Below are 20,231 nucleotides of genomic sequence, written 5' to 3'. Positions count from 1 at the left end.
AAAAAACAAAATCTATAAACCAGCATGTTTCATTCACTTTATCAATTTAAAGTGCAAGAGAAGGGAACAGAAAGGGAGGTAGCAACAGCTGCAATTAGCACAATAATTTCTGTTGGTTTAATCGTTTTACGCCCACTGCAGTCAATTAACTGCCTGTATGCTGCTTCTGTTCTCAACTACAAGAAGAAACACTTTCATAAAAATTAAAGGGGACCTATTAGTTTCACTTATCTTCTGTACTAATGCAAAAGTCTTGAGTCATCCTTCATTTCTTAGCAAACAAATACAAATACAAGGCCAAAATTCAACTGTAGTGAGCCTGAAATTCCATTTGGTAATGACGATCTTTATTCTTCAACACGGCTTGAGTTTTCTAAAACCGACTGAAGTTTATGAAGTAGTCTTTAGGAATAGTTCTCCAGGCTTCTTGACATTCAAAGCTCTTCTTTGATGGTTCCGCCGTTTGTTCTATTCCCTCTCAAGATGATCCCACACTGCTTCAATGACGCTGTGGTCTGTGCTCTGGTTTGCTTTTACTGCATTAAGAGTGTGTTTGAGATCATTCTCATACTGAAGAATGGTACGTTTCCTTAAGAACTGCTTCTTGACAGCTGCCCTTCCACTGAGAACATTTCTGATGAGGCTTCAGTAAACAGCAGATGGATCATCTGAAGGTCAAGATATTTCTCTCAGGTAATTTTTTTCCCTGTTTCTTAAGGACACAACTTTCAGATGTGGATCACATGCTGTAGATGGGTTTTTTTAAGGCTCACCATCTCTTCTTTTGTCAAATATATCAAGATACACTTGACACCATCTTGAAATATGGCAGGTTTCCAGCCAATAGTTCTTTGGGAATCACCTAGTTAGTGGAAGAATATTTTATGTCTGTCGAATGGTGTCAAATTTTTTAGTGATTTAACTGAAGAAATGGGAACAAATTATGTATTTTGCAACAACCTGCTAGTAACAATTTGATTCTTTGCTAACAACATTGGTTCATCCCACGAGTTAGATGCCTTTTTATGCTTGAGTGATTCACAGGTCAGAGTTAAGGTGCTGTGACCAACAAGCATTCGTCTGAAAATGGGCAGGTACAAGAGCGGGATTGAAAGTGAAAAAAGCAGCCGATGCTCCGCCCAAAAAACAAAAAAAGGTGAAAGATCTTCAGAAAGTGTGGAGAACGAGAAAACCAGGACCATTTTAAAATAACAAGAAGTTCTGGCTTCTTGGAAGCAACATAAAGAGGTTTTTGCTCAGTACCCAAATAGATATTTATAACAGAGTCGCCCAAATGTCAACCAATCAGATCAAAACATTCTTAGAAATATTGATTTCTGTTTTTGGAAGCAAGCAGAGGGGCAAGAGGGAGGGATGGCAGGTCTTAAAGAAAAACAGGCTAAAATGGCTTGTTTTAGATGACTGAGGATTTTTTAGATGAGTGAGGATTTTTTCTCTTTAATCTGTATGATGTAAAAACTAAAATCCAAGTAGAGTCCAAAAATATAAGGAGCTGGAATGTGACACAACACGCTGCATTAACTAAAAGGAAATTGCGGTGTTTGTTTTGCTCATACAACAAAAGCAGATAAACCAGGAGGAAATATGTTTTAGCTGTATTTTCACATGGTGCATCAGAACTAAAGCTTTGGAAGATGTTTTGTTTTTGTCATCGTAACATCTTTGCAGTCTACTCATCAAGAGACGGCGCCTTCACTGAATTGTTTCCAAAGGAGAGATCAAGCGTTGAGTGTGTCCTAATGCTGCATTTTTAGAAGCCTGTATGTCTGTGGGAAGACAGACGTGGCAGACTCATACTCGTACTCTCAGTTTAACCAACAGCCACGCAGTGTTAGACATGGATAACACAACTGCCTCATATCCCCACATTTCATAAAATGTGAACATCAGCTCCATGTTTACAGTGTAAACTTATTATAAAGCCATTATAAACTTTCCTCAAACAGACAGTGTTTACCTGCAGTATGTTTACGTGACATGAGGCATCTCCAACAAACGCCTGGGCCTCTTTGGCTGTCATCGCCTTGGAGAAACCCCAACCCTGGCAAAAGTGAGAAAATGAGAGTGAGCTCCATTTACAGAAAAATAGTCAAAGAGGGGATTTTAAGAACATCTCTAGCAATCAGTGCTCACAGTCACGATGATAATGCCGGTCTCTGTGACGACGTTCCTGGCGAGCTCATTGAAGGTGGGGTTGGGGTGATAGTTGAAGCTCTTCAGCTCCTCGATCACATTGTCCAACTGGAGGTAAATCCTGAGAGACTGAGAGAGGGTTTCGTAGCTGGAGTTCACTATCGGGGAGTAAAACTGGAGGACTGTGTCATTCTTGCTCAGAGCCTCCTGCACAAACTAGACAAATAAAAGAAAAAGAGTGAAATTATTCAGAGTGAGAAAGCTGAAGAATGAGCCAGGCGTGTGTAAAGCTCAAAGAAAAGATCGGCTTTCTGTAAGACCTAAAACTTTCCCCAGCTTTGGTTGCTTCAAAAACAAAAACACATCTGTCAGCTGATTTAAAAAAAGACTTTATAGTGATGTTTTTACTGTGTAGCATTTAGCTTCTATAAAGCCAAAAGTTCCCTGAGAAGGCAGTGGAGACCAAAAGAGGAGCTCCAAGGATACAAGGAGATACCTAGTAGATAACAGGGCTGTCAGATCATTCCTGGCTGTACAACCAAACAATCAGAGTCAGGTATATACGTTGTTTCAACCTCCAAGTGTCCCAGCGAGTAATGGCAGGTGTTCAATATATAACGTATTTAATTACTTTGTTTGTTTTCAGTAGCTGGTGAACACCGAGTGTGGTGGAGACCAAAAACAGAGCTTAAAAAAGTGAAAAGGAGGCTGCCCTCTCTGAGCTCTGTGCTTTTGTTGGATTGTTGGATTTCTATTCATTACAAGTCTTTAGCTTAGAGTTTAAAGTGTCAAGAGATGACTACCATACATGGACAAAAAAAGGAACCCAAAAAGAGTTTTTATTCTTCATTAAATATGAGGTCTAGCTTGCCAAAATTCATTATTGAAATGGTGTCAGATTGACAGCAGAATGTCGAATAAAATCTACATATTCAAATACACAAAACCGACTCTTTTCTGCTGCCCTCAAGTGGACAAAAAAATCTATTATTGTCAGATTAAATTCAGCTTTTTCTATTTTAACCTGCAGACAGTTTGATGGCAGTGAATCACAGCGCAGGTTTAACTTTTTCTTCATATTTCCTCCTCCTCTGTCTCTTTCCCATACTCCTTTTTCTCCCCCCTCTCTGCCTCCCCACTGAGTCTCCCTCTCTTTCTTCCCGGTTCAGACAGCAGCTTTTGATGAAGTGACAATAAAACGACTTCACCTCCTCTCCCCTGCAGTGAATCTTTCCTAAGAGTCTCTGTCACTCAAAGCTATTCAGCAGTGAAATAGCAGTGTTGCTCTGTTCCCTCAGTCTCAGGCTTTTGGCTCGGCGAGAACAAGCGGCAGATGAGGCTGCAGACTGACGTACATCAAGCTGACACTCTGCATTTATTAAAAACATCCTCACAGTCACACTGACTGCACATTTTGCCCCAAGTAATTCTAAAGAAATGTGGTCTTACCGTCTCTCACAAAGATCAAAATATAAGACGAAAACTTGGCTATTTTTAGCAATTATTTGTTCATTTAAATTGTAGAACACTGTGCTGTCAGTAAAACGGGCCACATATTGTAATGCCTTACTAGTTATAATACAGACACACTCTACGTATGCCCCTGTTGAGTCAAAATTTACCCAGACACAACGGATCTAAATGAGCAGTTTTGCTGATGTCCACTAACATACAATGTTCCAGATTCACACAAATACAATGACACATGTATTTTAACCCATTCAATATTAATTTTTTAAATGAAAGCAAATACAATTTTCTAAAGAACACACAACAACAGCGTTAATTTTAAACAAACACAAGAAGCAGAATAATCAGATACCATTTATCACTTTGCTAGGTGCTTATTAGGTATATTATTACTTATGAGAGATTAATAATACATCACACATAATTCCACTGCAGTAGATATAAATCAGTTACACATTCAGGCAACTCGTCTCCAAATATCTGCAGGAATCACAGACATTTTTGCAAAGGTTTCTTAATAATTGCAGTGTAATTTATAAACCAACTGCAAACATGTTGCAATTAAATGAGTCTGTTCGTGCCAATGAGCACAGCTCGTCTGCAACAAGTCTCTTTGCAGAAAAGGGCTCTTAACTCAACTATAATACTGATTGCATGAAGCTATATTCCTATATGAAAGCAGGGTTTGCTGAGTGCCTTTGTCATTTGTCATAAATGTAACTATTTGTGGAGGATTTCTGAATTTCTGTTTCAAATTTTTGAGGTATTGGCTGTCTGGATGTAAGTAGTTAATGAGAAATTATCTGCATGCTGCTGATCTGTCAGTTAATGTCCATATTACCACAAATACACTGCCAATTTTAACCCATTTAATTGCAAACTGACTGCTTTCTAGCGATTTTATTGCCATTTTGATGCCTCAGTGACAGTAACTGACAGTGAGTGGCCACAGACCTGATCCCCGTCTTCAAAGCAACCATTTCAAAGGCAACAAGACTGCAAGTTCATTTAGGTTGCAAGGCTGTCTCCAACCACTGCTTTTTCCTAGGGTGGTGACACCAGCTCTTACCTCTTCAGGCGGTGAATTGTGTGAAAACTCGTCAGGGGAGGGCTGGACTTTCATCATGGCTCTCTGGATGAGATCAAACCCGTTTCCAGACACCACAATCTTTCGACCACCGCTACACAAAAATGATAAAGAATAAGTTTATAAATAATTTTAAGGACTTGGATTTACATCTGGGGGAGGTTTTAGCTTCACTCCATCTCTTTATTTTCTCAAATGCTTAATAACAGCAAATTTAAATGTAAGTGAGACAGGTTTATTACATCCTTTAACCTCAACACAAAAATGCCTCACATGGAGTACTTTACGTTTCAGGCTTTGTTGTTTTCTTTTTACCATTACAGAGTTTTTATTCAAGTAAGGCTGTAGACGGATGCTCAAAAGGCTTAGAGAGCAGTTGGCGACCAGCTGGAAAACTCCCTGCAGTTAATGTTGCTAGGTGAAACTGGTCACAGAGGTATTGTTAAACCAAAAACCTCTTGAGGCTAACTGGAAATAAAGACAATTCACCTTCAAAGTAAAAACGGTGCCTTTTAAATGTGTTGATTATGGTGGTAAGGCATAACTTTCTACTTTGAAGGTGAACAGTTTCCATCCTCCTCCTGTTTGTATTGCTCTTTTTCAAGTTGCACTACCGATTGGTTAGTAGTTAGCGAGTATTTGCAACATGGCGTGCTCCATGAAAACTATAGGTGACTGCGCCAATCTGCTGCTCTGGGTCACTTCCAGTGCTGCTTGTAGTTTTAGATCCATCTCTGGAATCCCAGATATAACCTCTTACATGTGTCTGTAATTTGAATACGCGTCTCATACAACTTCCATTCCAAACTCAAAAACCAAAATTTTATTTTGAGAGACTGATTTCAAAGCAGCAGCGGTCAAGCAACGCACAAGGTGATGACCTTTAAAGATACACAGATCAAATTTACAATTTACAAGTTTACAATTTTCTTGAATTCATCATCTACATCTGTGTCAGGCGTCCTTTTGAGGGCTGTTACTCACACAAACAAGCAAAAATGTGCGTGTGATGTGTCCACACTCACCATATGAAGCTGGCTTTGGGGTTATATTCCGTGATCTTGGGGTTTTCCGAGTACTGATAGGCTCCGTGGATGTCTTTGGTGGTGTTCGTCCCGTATTTCACAGTCACTGTTAAGCGGTCCGATGGGACCTTCTGCCCACGATACCTGCCGGTCTTACAGGTAATCTCTGTGCCGAATGAAAGGCTGAAGAGGAGGAAGGAAGAGTAAGAACATAGGCTGACTCGAGAAACAAGAAAAGCAATACGATCCCTAAATGGATGGAAAAAGTTCATGAACTCTGTGCGACTGACTCATTTTCTATGTTGTATTTACTGATCTTGAAGAACCAAAAGAAAATATTTATGAATAGAAATGAGTTTCAGGTCCATCTATTCTCTTTATTTTTTTGTTTCTGGTACCATTTGCATTTTCCTTTTTTCCAGGTGCCACTTACACTTCACAGGGAACTCCTCCCACTGTCACAGCAACGTCCTCTTTAGTCGCCGTGTCCAGGTCTTTGCCTCCGATCGTGATCACCGTCCCTCCAGCTGCTGGACCCCTCTCTGGCGTGACTGTTCTCGGTTCGGGGTCCTGCACAGAAAACAGGGGGAAAATGACCAAACTCAGTAACTTTAATGGGAATATGCTGCAATTTTCATACAATATGTGGACACTTTCTTTTTTTTTTTTTTTTTTTTTTTTTTCGCCTGTCCCATTTGGTTCTTTAGCCGTCAGAATTGTTGTCTGAAGACCAACAAGGATACCCAATGGATTTATTTTGCCAAATGGATCATCATGGCATTGCCGTATTGGTCCATTTGATTGACCTTTGTTTTTATTATTTATTTTATTTTCAGTTGTTACAGACGGGACAGACATGAGTGAGGGATAGGAAAGGGAGAAAGAAAGAGGAAGGAAAAGAAAAACAGAAGGGGAGAGGGACAGTGAGAAAGGGGGGAAGAAAAAACATCTCCGGGATCACCTGTTGAGAGAAAAAGAATAGAAAACAAGCAAAAAAAAAAACAAAACAATGCAACATACTATACACAACACCATCGCATTAATCTAGCTAAGTGTAAACAGCAGTAAATACTAAATATTGAATGTTGTTGTGCAGCACGCAGGACAGACAGCGCACAATGTGCTTTGAAGTAGCAGCCAAGAAAGGTGTGATTTAAGTCTACGAACAGTGAACACCCGTGTGCACACCTGTGTGGATCGGCGCGCTTGTATTCAAATGGTTTCCCCATGTAATGGTCTGCTAGAGGATGTAGAGAGCCATAGCCCCGTCCCCCAGGGCATGAAGCAGGCATGGAGGAGATCCAGGCCCCAGACATCCAGAGGCCCCAGAGTGCAAGAGCCCAAGGAGGACCACCGGAGGGGCATCCGTGCCACCTTCATGGGAAGGGCTGAGGATCCCCAGATGAGGGGTCACCCAGTAGCCACCGGGCAGAAGCTAGAGGGGGCTGCACCGGCGTGCCCGCCGGCTCTGCCGGCAGCCAGCTGTGCCAGAGTGAACCGAGCCGCAGGCACAGAGGCCGGAGGCCCGAGGGCCCCCCGCGCCCCGGAAGAGGCCTGACCGAGCAGCAGGCGCCAGGCCCCGCCAAGTAGTCACCGGGAGTGAGCTGGTACATACCTGAGCGCCCAGCCCCGGACACCAAGAACCACCAACGCACCGACCCCTGAGGGCATCAGTCACCGGCAGGGAGTGTGGTGAGGGGAGATAGGCCTCCACACTTTGGAGGGCCTTGGAGTTCCCAGAGAGGTGAAGTCTAAGACCCGACCTGACATATAGACACAGACAAACAGGCACACACAGACACAGACATGCATTCCCACCCTCATGCACACATATACAAACACTCAGCACTCACCCAACGCAGGAATAAACGTAAATGGACATGTACACACAATCACACTCCCCAAACATACTCTATATCCCGGGTCCAGGTATCCTCACCCCCAGAGATGGAAACGGCACCCAGACCCAAGAGATGTTACCCTTCCCTCCGGGGTGGAGGCAAGCAGACCGCCCCAGGCTCCGCAGCAGCAGGGAGGCCAATCGGACAGCCAGCATCTCTTCCCAGCCCCCCCGCCCCGATGGCTAGCAGAGAACAGGGGTGTGTTAAGACCCCATACCTCCCTCCTCCCGCTCAAGTGTAGTGTTGCTGCGTGTTGCTCTAAAGTGTATTTAAAACAAGGGAGAGCATGGTGCTGCTGCCAGAGAGCAGCAGGTGTTAGCACGGCCCCTCCCGAGAACCCTCAATGTCTACATGGATTTAAAATTGAGAGGTGGGCACCGGCGCCAGAGGCAGGTTTGAATACACAGACCGTCTACTGGACGCCGTTAACGTGCCCACCCTCAAGGCCCTATATATATATATATATGTGTGTGTTATGAGAGTGTAAGTAATGTGGATGTCTAAGTTGTGAGATAAAATTGAGGCACAGGTGGCCAGAAGAGGACAGAGGGGGGGGGAATGTCTCCCCTGCACCCTGGTGACACACCCGCACCCCAAAGCCCTACCTGTGTGGGTGGGTGTGGTGGAGCGTGAAGAGGGAGGCAGCCGGGGATGGGGAGGAAAAGAAGGGAGGGGAGGGTGTCCCTCCCTAGGGCCAGCTCCCCCGCTGACCCCAATATGCACCCCCGTCCTCTGGTATCCACCAAGGCAAGGGAGCCCAGGCCCATCCAGACCGGGGCCTACGGCAGCAACACCGCCAAGCCCCACAGGACCCGGGGCAGCCCACTCCACCCCACCGCAGAGGAAACTGTACCCACCCCAACATTCAATCATCTCCCAGACTACACAAGACACAGACACCCAGGTTAAGTTTATTCTCCACCTCTCCTATGTCTCTCCCCCACCTGCAGAGTGGACTCCTGCAAAGATGGAACAACCTCCCTGCCAGTTCAAGAGCCCCCCGGTTAGGCCGATGCACAAGAGGCCCCCTGCGCCAGGGCTTTGTGTGTGGACACTTTCTATTACAGAGGCTACTATATATACACTATATATGTACATTTCATATATTAATTTAATCATATTTGTGTCTTTTTACGTTTCTACATTTTGTACATTTACTTCAGCAGTTTGAAAAGTTCAGATCACGTTTGACTGAATAGGTAAGAAAATTATTTGCCTTCTTTTCTACTTGATATAATGACAAAAATACTGACTTTAGGATGGATCACATAAGAGCAGCAGTCCCCAACCCCCGGTGCCGGTCCGTGAGTCGTTTGGTACCGGGCTGCGAGAGTTGAGGCTTGGGTGTGAAATGTATGGTTTTCAGGATTTTTATTGTTTTTTAGCGTTATTTTGTTATCATTTTTATCATTAACTCGGTTTTCCAGCAGAGTGTATATGTAATAAATGTTAATAAATGTTAATAAATTCTACAGCTGGAACACAAGCACGGACGTCCGCTGTGTTTGTGTTTTATTTCATAATTTTTTGCTTTGATTAAAAACGTTAAGCACATTAGAGTAATCATGTTTTAATTCAACTGTAATAAAAGCAAACAAGTGGATCTCATTTTTCTATTAATGAACAACAAAATCAGCCCATTTGTTTACCAACTGCAGGTTTCACTGAAGGATCAAACAGTTAGAGGACAATTTACATCTGTTGATAAGAGCGCTGCGTTTATAAAAACCTCTCAACAGACTAAGTCTATAGGAGGCTACTCCAGATGGCTGCTACTTAAAAGCCGGCACCATAAACATATGCTGCACCACCTGGCTGTAAGAGCAAAGCAGCAGGTTCAGGTACACCATGTACAAAACCACACTTTAGCTTGTTAACATTATGAAACCAACAGAGTGATCGGCTGCAGTCAGAACTGCTTTATTATAGCAAAACCACGTACCTGTGTTACTGTAATTACTGAATTTATGTGATAAAAACCTTAAAAACTGGGCAATTTGCCAAATCTTTATACGTATTCTTCAAGTTAAGCATGATTCAAGTAATTTGTGGGGGATTTTTAAATCAATTTTAAGTTTTAATTTTACACTTACTTTTTGTGGAAATATGTTGCAAAAAACTACATCATTTTATTTTTCAAAATAAATTTTACAAAATTACTCTTCAAACTTATGTTTGATTTAGAGCAGGGGTCTCAAACTCGCTGCCTGGGGGCCACTTTTAGCCCACATCACCCCTACTTGCAGTCCGTATATTGACGTGAAGAAATATAATACAATTTGGCCCTAGAAGTAACTTTTTTGTTAGGGAGGATTTATTTGTTGTTGAGTGCAATGTTAAAATAAGTTCTTTAAAAAGCAAAAATTTATTTATTATGAAGACAATATAAGCAGAGAGTACAAACATGATGAGGGTTTGGCTGTGGTAGTTCAGTGAGTGTAGTTCAGTGAGTTATTTGTAAAGAAAACAATTTTCACTAGCACGTGTACACTTATGTCTGCATTTTTATTTTGTTAAATACGAACAAAACAGAAGTGTTGCCACGTGTCTGACCAGAAAGAGAGGACCAATTTGTTTATTTGGTTGTTCAATGAAAAGCTTTAGTTAGTTAAGAGTGAGAAAAAAAAATTGCCCTCATGTTTTCAGTTTTGTCTTGTTATGCAATATTTGAAAGTTTACAAAACAAACAAAACACTAAAATGGTAAATGGCCTGTGTTTGTATAGCGCTTTACTAGTCCCTAAGGAACCTAAAGCGCTTTACATATCCAGTCATCCACCCATTCACACACACATTCACACACTGGTGATGGCAAGCTACGTTGTAGCCGCAGCCGCCCTGGGGCGCACTGACAGAGGCGAGGCTGCCGGACACTGGCGCCACCGGGCCCTCTGACCACCACCAGTAGGCAACGGGTGACGACCGAGACTGTCCAAGCTGGGGCTCGAACCGGCAACCTTCCGATCACTAAAGCGGCACTCCATTGAGATGATGATGCCAGCAGTGCCCACAGCTCATTTCAGTTTGAGACCTCTGGATTAGAGCATCATATTCGACTAATTTCAATTTAGTCTGATGATGGCGCTACATGACAGCAGAACTGCTGTAGAAGTTAAAATCAGCAGGTGTAACAAACTTCCTGGAAATGGACACATAACACACATATTCATAAAGAAGCGAGTAAGTCAAGAAGTGTGAGCAGGAATAAGGCAAGGCTGGCCTTCTACAAAATCATCTTATATGATTATAACTAGAGTAGAAAATTTTACTATTTTAGGTTCATATGCAGCCCTGTGCCTGAATAAAGATGCATCATGTGACACGGCATCAATTTGTATCAAATAAGTGAAACAGTGAAAAAATATCATTCATTAAAAGTTATGAACCTACTTAAGTTACAGTGCAAAAGCTTGAGCAACAATATACTTAAAGTACTTAAAACTAATGATTCATTAAGTATTATCACTTTAATGCTGCAACTATACCGTCACTTGTCAAAGGAGCTTGCAAAGAAAAGCGTCTGGACTTCTTTAAGTTACTTGAAGACGTTTCACCTCTCATCCGAGAAGCTTCTTCAGTTCTAAGGTCAAATGGTGGAGAGTCCCAGATATAAACCTAGTGGGAGTGTCCCCCCACAGAGGGACAAAAGGACCCCCTGATGATCCTCTAATCGCCTGAGCCAAGGTGTGGAACTGGGTGTGGGTCCCAATCAGCCAGAGTTTCGGCTACATAGGGGATGACAATGTTGTTGCGTCATTGTCATCGCAACAACATTGTCATCCCCTATGTAGCCGGTGTATCAGAGAAACTCAGGAGGGTTTTCTCCAAGCATGACATCCCGGTGCATTTCAGACCTAGCAACACGCTCAGACAAAAACTGGTCCACCCGAAAGACAAAACTCCAAAACACAGACTTAACAATGTGGTGTATGCTGTACAGTGCAGCAAGGAATGCCCAGACCTCTACATTGGAGAGACCAAACAGCCACTTCACAAGCGCATGGCACAACACAGAAGAGCCACCTCCACAGGACAAGACTCAGCTGTCCATCTGCATCTTAAGGATAAAAGACACTCTTTCGAGGATGCCAATGTTCACATTTTGGACAGAGAGGACAGATGGTTTGAAAGAGGAGTGAAAGAAGCCATCTATGTCCACTGTGAGCGACCATCTTTGAACAGAGGCGGTGGTTTACGACACCAACTCTCTGCCATCTATAATCCAGTTTTGAGATCCCTTCCCAGACGCCTTAACGCCCACTCACACCCTGGGCCATCTGACCTCAGGAATTCGCATGATAAGGTGGGGCCAGGTTTCACAATGAACTCACCCGAAACTCTGGCTGATTGGGACCCACACCCAGTTCCACACTTTGGCTCAGGCGATTAGAGGATCATCAGGGGGTCCTTTTGTCCCTCTGTGGGGGGATACTCCCACTAGGTTTATATCTGGGACTCTCCACCATTTGACCTTAGAACTGAAGAAGCTTCTCGGATGAGAGGTGAAACGTCTTCAAGTAACTTAAAGAAGTCCAGACACTTTTCTTTGCAAGCTCCTTTGACTACAATGACCTGGATGACTGAGAACCTTCACAGACCACTTCCGTCTCACCAAAACAATATTTTCCAGTGACAGAAATGATAAAATCCAAACTAAAGGGTTATGAGACTGTGGCTATTTTATATAAATAATCTATAATGGTACTAACATAAAGGAAGAGAGTCTCCTTTACAGGTTGACTCCTTTGAGTATGTCTCCATACCTCTGGGAGAATTTCAGAAGGACCGATGTTTGTATTTAACTCTTAAATCAAGTTTTCAAACTGCAAACACTTTTTTAAAACTTCTGGAGAGTAAAATAATAATAATAATAATTATGATGATAAAAACAAAAGCTCCCAGATCTGTCAAACCGAGCAGCAGAGAGAGAGAAGAATAAAAATGAGAAGTGAAGAGAAAACTTTAACTGTGTAGACTTCATTATGTTCCAGCTGCTGTCCTGCAGGTACAGACGCTTTGATCTCGAACTCAAACAGATCGTAAATTCTATGCAGCTCAATAACTCAATAACTCGACCCTGTGGTATTTAGGCAGCAGAACAACTAAGAACAACAACTACAAAGAAAGAAAATAAAAATCCGTGTCACGGCAGAGCTTCACCGTCGGGCACATTTTCTACTTCTGTGCTGTGCGGGTCAGCTGGAGGGGTTTCTGTTATACTGGAAGGTTCTGTACAGTCCTGACAGGACAACCAAACCAAGAGCAAATATTATGCCTGGTTTAGACCCCAGCACAAAGAGCCTTCAAAATTATCAAGTTAAGTCGTCTTTCTTTAGATGCAAGAAGAATCTTATATAAATAAAAAAGTATAAACATGAATCTAAAGCAAAGAAGAACTATGATATCCTTTAAATGAGCGTAGCACATGTGCAGCTGCTGAGACGCACTTAAGCATTCGACTCGTTGCTGTTGCAGATTTGTTCTCGTTGTTCTGGCAGACAGCGCTGCCAGCACAAAAATAAATATCCCCAACGACAGACAAACTCATAACAACTCTGCCTGGTTGGAAGTTGAACACACAGAGAAAACAGCAGTGCAGGAGGCAGCAGCAACTGAAGTGTATTCGGTGTGAGAGACAAAGGGAATGCAGACAGTTCTTCGCATTAAAAGGAAACAAACTCCAACCCAGAGACACTCACTGGGGAGTTGCAGCAGATCGAAATCTGAACACATCGATGTGGAATTAAAATGAGGCAGCATCAGGCTCATTCACATCAAAGGTCAGCATTTGTCAGCTCCAGTAATTAGTCATTTGTACATCAATTATAACCCAGATGAGCTTATTAGTCTGTCTTCGTGACACACAGAAACTTTAAAGCTTAGGCTGAACAGCTCCAACCATTCAGGAACATTTAATTGTCTTTATAGTCATCTGAAGGCGTTTACTCTAATGTAACTGAAGAGTAAAGGAAGAAAGGCCGCCTGTTTGTAATTTTTTAAAAAAAAGCACAGGTTCATGTGTGTTATGAATAAATCCCCCGTGATGGTCACTTTACACTACAATGAAAGCTGAACATGAAAACTCCAAATGGACACTGGAAAGCACCTGGTTCCGAAAAAACTAAATAAAAACAAAACTCAGACACAAAGACTGAATTTTCATACTTAAAAACCACTGGGGACAGAAGTATTTGCCCCCAACGAAAATGACTGCTTTTTTTTTTTTAAAGCGCTTCACGAGTGCCTCCAGATTTAAAGGCCTTCCAGTATGAACCTTGGTCTTCTGTTCACCACACAGATTTTTAACAGGATTCAAGTCGCGGCTTTATGCAGGCCGGTGAGTAATGTTCACTGTGGTCTTCTGGAGGTACTTCTTCACCAGGAGTGATGCATGTTTTAGATCCCAGTTTAGCTGCTGGCAGCTTGAGGTTTTCTTTAACCTCCTAGGACCTGGCGTCCACATATGTGGACATCACATTTTGGGTTATTTGGACCATAATACTGAATTTTGCTCTACAAGGGCCTGATATCCACTTACGAGGACATTATACTGCTACTATTCTATCAAAACTTAAAAGAATATCCTCATATGTGGATCTCATTTTTCACAGCACAATACTCCCACTACCGTGTTTCACTGTAGAAACGCTGATCTTTAGATTGTACCCTTCTTTCTTCAAACATAAGCACCATCTCTGTGATCAAAGAGCTCCAGTTTAGTCTAGTTTAGCTTCCAGTGTGAATAATTTTCACTTTCAGTCTGGATTAAGGACATCTTCTTCTGCAGTATTAATCTTGGTCTGCGACCTCACAGTCCATTTCCGTGGAGAGTTTGAGTTTTTACTTTTATATACTACAATTCCTGACTTGGCTAAGTTGTGTGTAATGGGTAATGGGTGTCAGTCAGGTGGCAGTTGTGTTGGGGTCTTTGGACACATCTCTTACTAGAGTCTTTGTAATCTTTAATTTCCTTCCTCTGCCAGGCTGGTATTGTACTGTGTGGCTTTTTGACATTCTTGATGATACTTTTCACTCCAATTCCTGGCACATGTGAACTTCAACTGCTTTGCGAACTTCAACAATTCATTTCCTTTTGTTTTTGGAATGGTATATTCTCAAGTGACAGTTCAAACCTTTAGTTAAGTTTTTATAGTATTATTTACTTATTTATTTTTTATTTTCTAAAGAACATTTTATTGTCATCTCTATGTTTTTAAAAGGTGAGTAGATAGTATTAAGTACTGTATAAAGTATGTTTTCTTTCTTCTTCATCTTGATGAATCATTGGCCAGTGGATATCTTGTGGGCATTATGAAAGCTCTGCCTGTAGTTTGGACTTTCTGTTTATGAGCAGCAAAGAAAGTTAAAACAGCTTGACCCATGCAGGACAGAGGCAGCACCAGTGCCAACTAAACTATAAATCCGGATTATTCTGAACTGTGAATCATGCAAAGCTACCCCAGAGTGCAGGTATATAAATACAGCCACAGTTTAAAGATGTGGAAGTATTCTTTGTTTTCATGATTCAGCAACACATATTTCGGCAGTTTTTGTGTTTTTTTCTGAGGGTAACTGCACATGTGTGTTTTTTGTGATTTGTGACTTTTCATTAATCGACCTACCTGTTCAAAAAAATGTCTGTAAAATACTCAAAATGCTCCTTGTAATCATAATGTTATCCAATTTCACCTCTAACACTCCGAAATTCATCACATTTGAGAAGCTAAAAGGAGTGAAAACATTTGGATTTTGAATATTTTTGAAACACGATGTGTTCTTGTTCATGAAAAGCCCAACATCGTGGCCAGCATGTTTATTAGTTTCATATTTCTGCGTAGACACTGAGACAAATCAGCAATGCAGTAATCTGATGTTTCAACCCTGAGCTGAGTTGCAGCATTTAAAGGCAGTGACACACTGCTGATGAACTAAATTAGTCATTTTGGTCTCAGCAGTTTGCTTTAATTAGCTTTTTGTCAGTTCAATAGAAACAAACAAGAAATATGAATGTGAACAGTGATATTCAAATTAAGCAACTGAGCAGAGTTCAAGAAACAAAACAGAACAGCAGGTGAAGCACATTTATTTTGATCATGTTTGTTTCTCCTCTTGTGCTATGCGAGGGTGGGGAGATGACTGGAAACTGAATGGAGTTTGGTGCGGCGGTGGTGAATTTGTATGCGAGGAGTATTTTCACGCACTGCTGCTTCTTTAGGGAGACGGTTTCCCTGCATCACACCAGAGAAGGGCCGCATGCTTTTACTTTGTTAGAAACCTTTTAATGTTTCTGGGATTTGATCTCCGGGGTTTGAAGCACTTGTGTCAAACAATGTTTGGTGTTGCCTCAGAGACTTTGAGAAGGTTTGCACGCAGTGTCTGCAGGTTTAACTACACCAGACTGAACAGTTTTTTAAAGCTTCCTGAAGTTGAACTAAGATGCTTTAAGACAGAAGATCAGGAGACATTTCTACAGCATTTCTAATAGCAAACTAGTGTACAGATAAGAAACATGTTAGCTGTTAACATATGTGGGTTCTGATGCTCATTATGCTATGAAGCCTGAGCTGTATGTAAAGGAGCCTCTGGTGTTTTCAGGGGGATTTATCGGTTTATTACTGACCTTCGTTAATCGTCACTGTCTTAAATTATAAGTGGATGGAAAAGCCTGAAACAAGCTACAGAAACATCTTTCGCCTTAGTCTGCTGGCGTGTAAATAATACAAGCAAGGTCAGGCGTCTCTCTACTGACTTATTTCTTTTTATCCATATCCACGATTACCCATAATTACCTTACTAGTAGACAAACCCCACACTCTTATTTTGAAAGTGCTGATGAGCACCTGGTACTTTCATGCGTTTCCTGACTGTGTGTTAGAGGAAGGTCTTGACGTACCCGGTAGGTAAAATAGACCTGAGATGTCCCAGATCGTTCTCCTTCAACTGTTATCTCCACTGGTCCGCTGTTGGTCCTTTCAAACGGGAGGTCCTGCGGTGGGTTTCGCTTCGCCGGGCCGATCTCACACACCACGCTGCCGACAGAGAACAACAGAGGCCGCGGTTCAGAAAACAGATGGAGGCCCAGAATTCAAATAACTCAGTGCCCCCTCTTGAATCAACCCCTTAATTGTATATTACATATGGAGATTACTTGCAAGTATGTAAGTAATCAAGTTTTGGGTCAGGCTAATAGATCAAAGCCTTCACCTGCGGGGCAGTGCCTGGTACAATCAACCAAAAAAACCAAAATGACGTGCAGAAATACTAAGCTTCCACCTTTTTATAGATTTTTATCTTTAGCTAATAATTCATGTCAGCACACTGCCACAGGTGCATGTGAAAGAGCTTCAGATTAATGTGTAAAAGCAACAGGTGTGCTTCTATCTGCATGTTAATGAGGCCATCGCTCCTGTTAGATTACCTGGTCGAGACAGAGTATCTGTCCTCCTGGTGAATGCAGTCCACTCCGGCCACTGTGATCTTTTTGATGTCTTCCTTCTTTATTCCCATGTTGGAGCCTTTGATGGTCACTGAGATCCGGCCATTCAGAGGGCCGTACCGAGGGCTGATCTGGAGAAGGAAAGAAAAGACTGTTTGATATCACAGAAAATAGCAGGAGAGCTTAAATTCCAAAACCTGCAATAATACCAGAGTTAATTTTTCTGTCAATCAGTCACACAAGCTGTGGGTAGAAACAGATTTGAAACGTCCTTACAGAATACTGCACAACAATCGAATATTAACAATTTTGGCTTCCTACAATTAAGCAAACGCTACCGAGTGATAATGAAGATGCAAAGCATTCCCCAAATCACAGAATGATGGCACGCCTGCATGTGCCACTCACAGCACACCAGTTTCTGCTTGGCCAAAGTGTCCAACAAATGAAGGCTTCAGGGATGCTTCAGGTGAACTTGAATGCTAATTAGAGTGTAGCACAGTGTAAAGGTGAAAACAGCGGCGTGCTGCTTTTATTTTAATGAAGTGACCTACCGACCAATGAATACGTCCATTTTCTAAAACAAATATTCCATTAAATGCACTAGATGCTTTGTAATATTTAAAAATAATATTTTTTTCAACTATTTCAGATTTAATAAAGAAAATATTTTAATAATTCTGTGCTTTTTGGGGTTTTTCTCTCTGTACTACGATTTAATGAAGTAAAGAGTTAAATCTGAAAATGGGAAAAAATATAAAGAAAGACAAAAAATGTTTTTTTTTAATATTTCTGCTTCCAATGTTATGACATTAATGTATAAATATTCATAAAGATGTTGAAGTACAGCCTGTGAAAACACATCTTCTGAAATAAAGGCTCCGCATATCTGCTTCAATTTGGGCCATCTCATCTTCAATTTGACGTGACTGCACGACGTATAAGATCAAATTCATCTTGTATATATTCACCTCCCTGTTATCCTCAGCAAAGCCAAAGTCTGCTGCGGAAATAACTAACTTCTTCTGGCATAATCAGCTGCAGCCCAGAGGAAATCAAGACAGGCCCGAAACAAATGACTGATGTTCCAGAGAAAATAGGAAACATACTGAAGCAGTGCAGCCAAGGAGGAGACAAACAGCGAATACAATATGGGAAGGAAAAAAATTAGCTCAGTGACAAAAAGAGAAGAGATGAATTTGTGGAAAGATGTGGATTTCTAAGACCGTCCACACGGATGTAGGTGAGGGTTCGTGGATTCTTGCTTTGTTTTCTTTGATGTACAACTAAAAGAAAAAAATCCCGAAGAACAAAATGTGTTTAATACTGAACAAAATGACACCCAAACAAAATTCAGTTTAATAAATTAGGAGGGGGGTGTCCAACTCCAGGCCTAAAGGGTCGGTGTCCTGCAGGTTTTAGATGTGTCCTTGATCCAACACAGCTCATTTAAATGACTAAATTACCTCTGCAACATGTCTTGAAGTTCTCCAGAGTCCTGATAATGAACTAATCACTTGATTCAGAGGTGTTGACCCAGGTTGATATCTAAAACCTGCAGGACAGGTTTGAGGCTTCGGGTTAGACACCTGTGGTTTAGGAAGATGACTGACTGCCATCTCTCTCAGACAGATTGGTGAAAGGTTGCAAAGAATTGCTGTCTAATTTCTAAACCACGCAGATTGATTGCAATGGCAATCAACCCTTTGCAAAAAGGGATTCAACTCAGCTGGATGCCAACTAGGTATTGGTTATTCCTCCTAAGTAAAAGCAATCCTACCAAGCGCCTATTTTCCAGTTAAACTGGTACTTAATGTAAGTAGAATTTCTATGTGTGTAGCTGCAAACAGATTTGTCAATTTATCACAGTTAATGGGTGTATTAACCCAAACAGACTGCATGTGATTGCCAGATTGGCCCCATTCAACAGCAAACTGAGAGCAGACCGACTGTCTGATTGCTGTTTTATCGCCATCTTGATGTGGCAAAGCTGCTTTGAGCTGAATCTGAGTGGCCGCAGATCCGATCCCCATCTTTGAAGTAACTATTTCAAAGGCAACGAGGTGGCAACTTCCTAATTCTGGTTGTGCTGCTTTTAGTGTGACTTTAATGCATCTCACCTATTTAAACTGCAGTAAAGATAAAAATGTGGATTATTAATAGTGTGGCTAACTTGAATGACCTCAATTTATTCAAATGTATTCAATGCACAAATATAGTCTGTGGATCCAGCTAACTAGGCGAGCCAGGGTTAGATGATAACGTAACACTCAGTTTCTTTAAAGATGATGATGATGGCCATCAGGTTAAAAGTGAGAAACTTTTAGGCTTTGCACCAAAAACCTGGATGCTGACCAAGAAAGAGCACTCACAAAAATATGTTGGTGAGCAAATCAGGTTGTGCAAAGTGACAAAAAATCAAACAGATCCATGTAAAATCTCTGTCATCCATATGATTGCTTTCTATGTATGTTTTTTTTCTGCAGCCGCAGCACATTTCAGAGCTGGTTGCAGTTTTCCCACTGCACTCTTTTCTACAAAGGACAACTTCACATGAACGACGGTGTGATTTATGTCAGTAGGTTTTCTCGTCTTCTGTTACAATGAGAAGGGAAAATGCAATACTGGCTCTATTAAAGGTGCTACTCACAGATCTTCTCCTGGATTTCTGCTTCTATTAAATGACACAGGCACATCACAGCTCTGCGGTTTAATCTCTGAAATGCTGTGAGGTCACTCTCTGGTTCAGTGCAGATTATAAATGGAACATGCTGCAGTTTTTGTTCAAGTCTTTGTGGTTGTTATATTTGTGTGAAACTGAAGAATAAGACATTCTTTGTGCAGATCTTTTACTCAGTCCCAGGAATTCTCACCCAAAACTGGGATACCAGAACATAATAAAGCTCTCTTATTAGCTGTGATTACCTGTGATTTTGCTGAATGATGAACAGAAAAATGTAGTGCTTTGCCCCAAAAAACATTGGCACAGACAACAAGAAATCATCCATCCATCATCCCCCTAAGTACTCATCCACCTTAAGATCACGGGAAAGCCCAAGGAGCCCATTCACAATCATAAACTAAGAAAGTTAATCAGAAAATGGGGCCACATTAAATGGAAAGTAAGATAAAAGCAGTAGGGAAAAAATGCCTGCCTGT

General features: G+C 41.6%; 1 protein-coding gene across 4 annotated transcripts in view; it reads right to left on the bottom strand.

Annotated features, from left to right (window-relative positions):
* LOC146499319 (plexin-B2-like) overlaps positions 1-20,231 on the bottom strand; it is a 234,773-nt gene that overhangs the window by 26,265 nt on the left and 188,277 nt on the right. For all 4 annotated transcript variants that reach the window (XR_014870228.1, XM_085138090.1, XM_085138092.1 and 1 more), the window contains 7 exons: positions 17,055-17,203; positions 16,530-16,665; positions 6,170-6,306; positions 5,737-5,919; positions 4,694-4,805; positions 2,155-2,370; positions 1,979-2,062 (listed from right to left, as the gene is read on the bottom strand). Coding sequence is in view for 3 of the 4 variants with exons in the window: in XM_085138090.1 (XP_084994216.1) it covers positions 1,979-2,062; positions 2,155-2,370; positions 4,694-4,805; positions 5,737-5,919; positions 6,170-6,306; positions 16,530-16,665; positions 17,055-17,203 (1,017 nt within the window). In the remaining variant the exon portion in view is untranslated. The remainder of the gene's footprint in view (positions 1-1,978; positions 2,063-2,154; positions 2,371-4,693; positions 4,806-5,736; positions 5,920-6,169; positions 6,307-16,529; positions 16,666-17,054; positions 17,204-20,231) is intronic.

Source organism: Neolamprologus multifasciatus, chromosome 17, assembly GCF_963576455.1.
Source record: "Neolamprologus multifasciatus chromosome 17, fNeoMul1.2, whole genome shotgun sequence".
In the NCBI taxonomy this organism is placed as follows: Eukaryota; Metazoa; Chordata; class Actinopteri; order Cichliformes; family Cichlidae; genus Neolamprologus; species Neolamprologus multifasciatus.
This window is presented reverse-complemented; position numbering and strand designations above follow the sequence as displayed.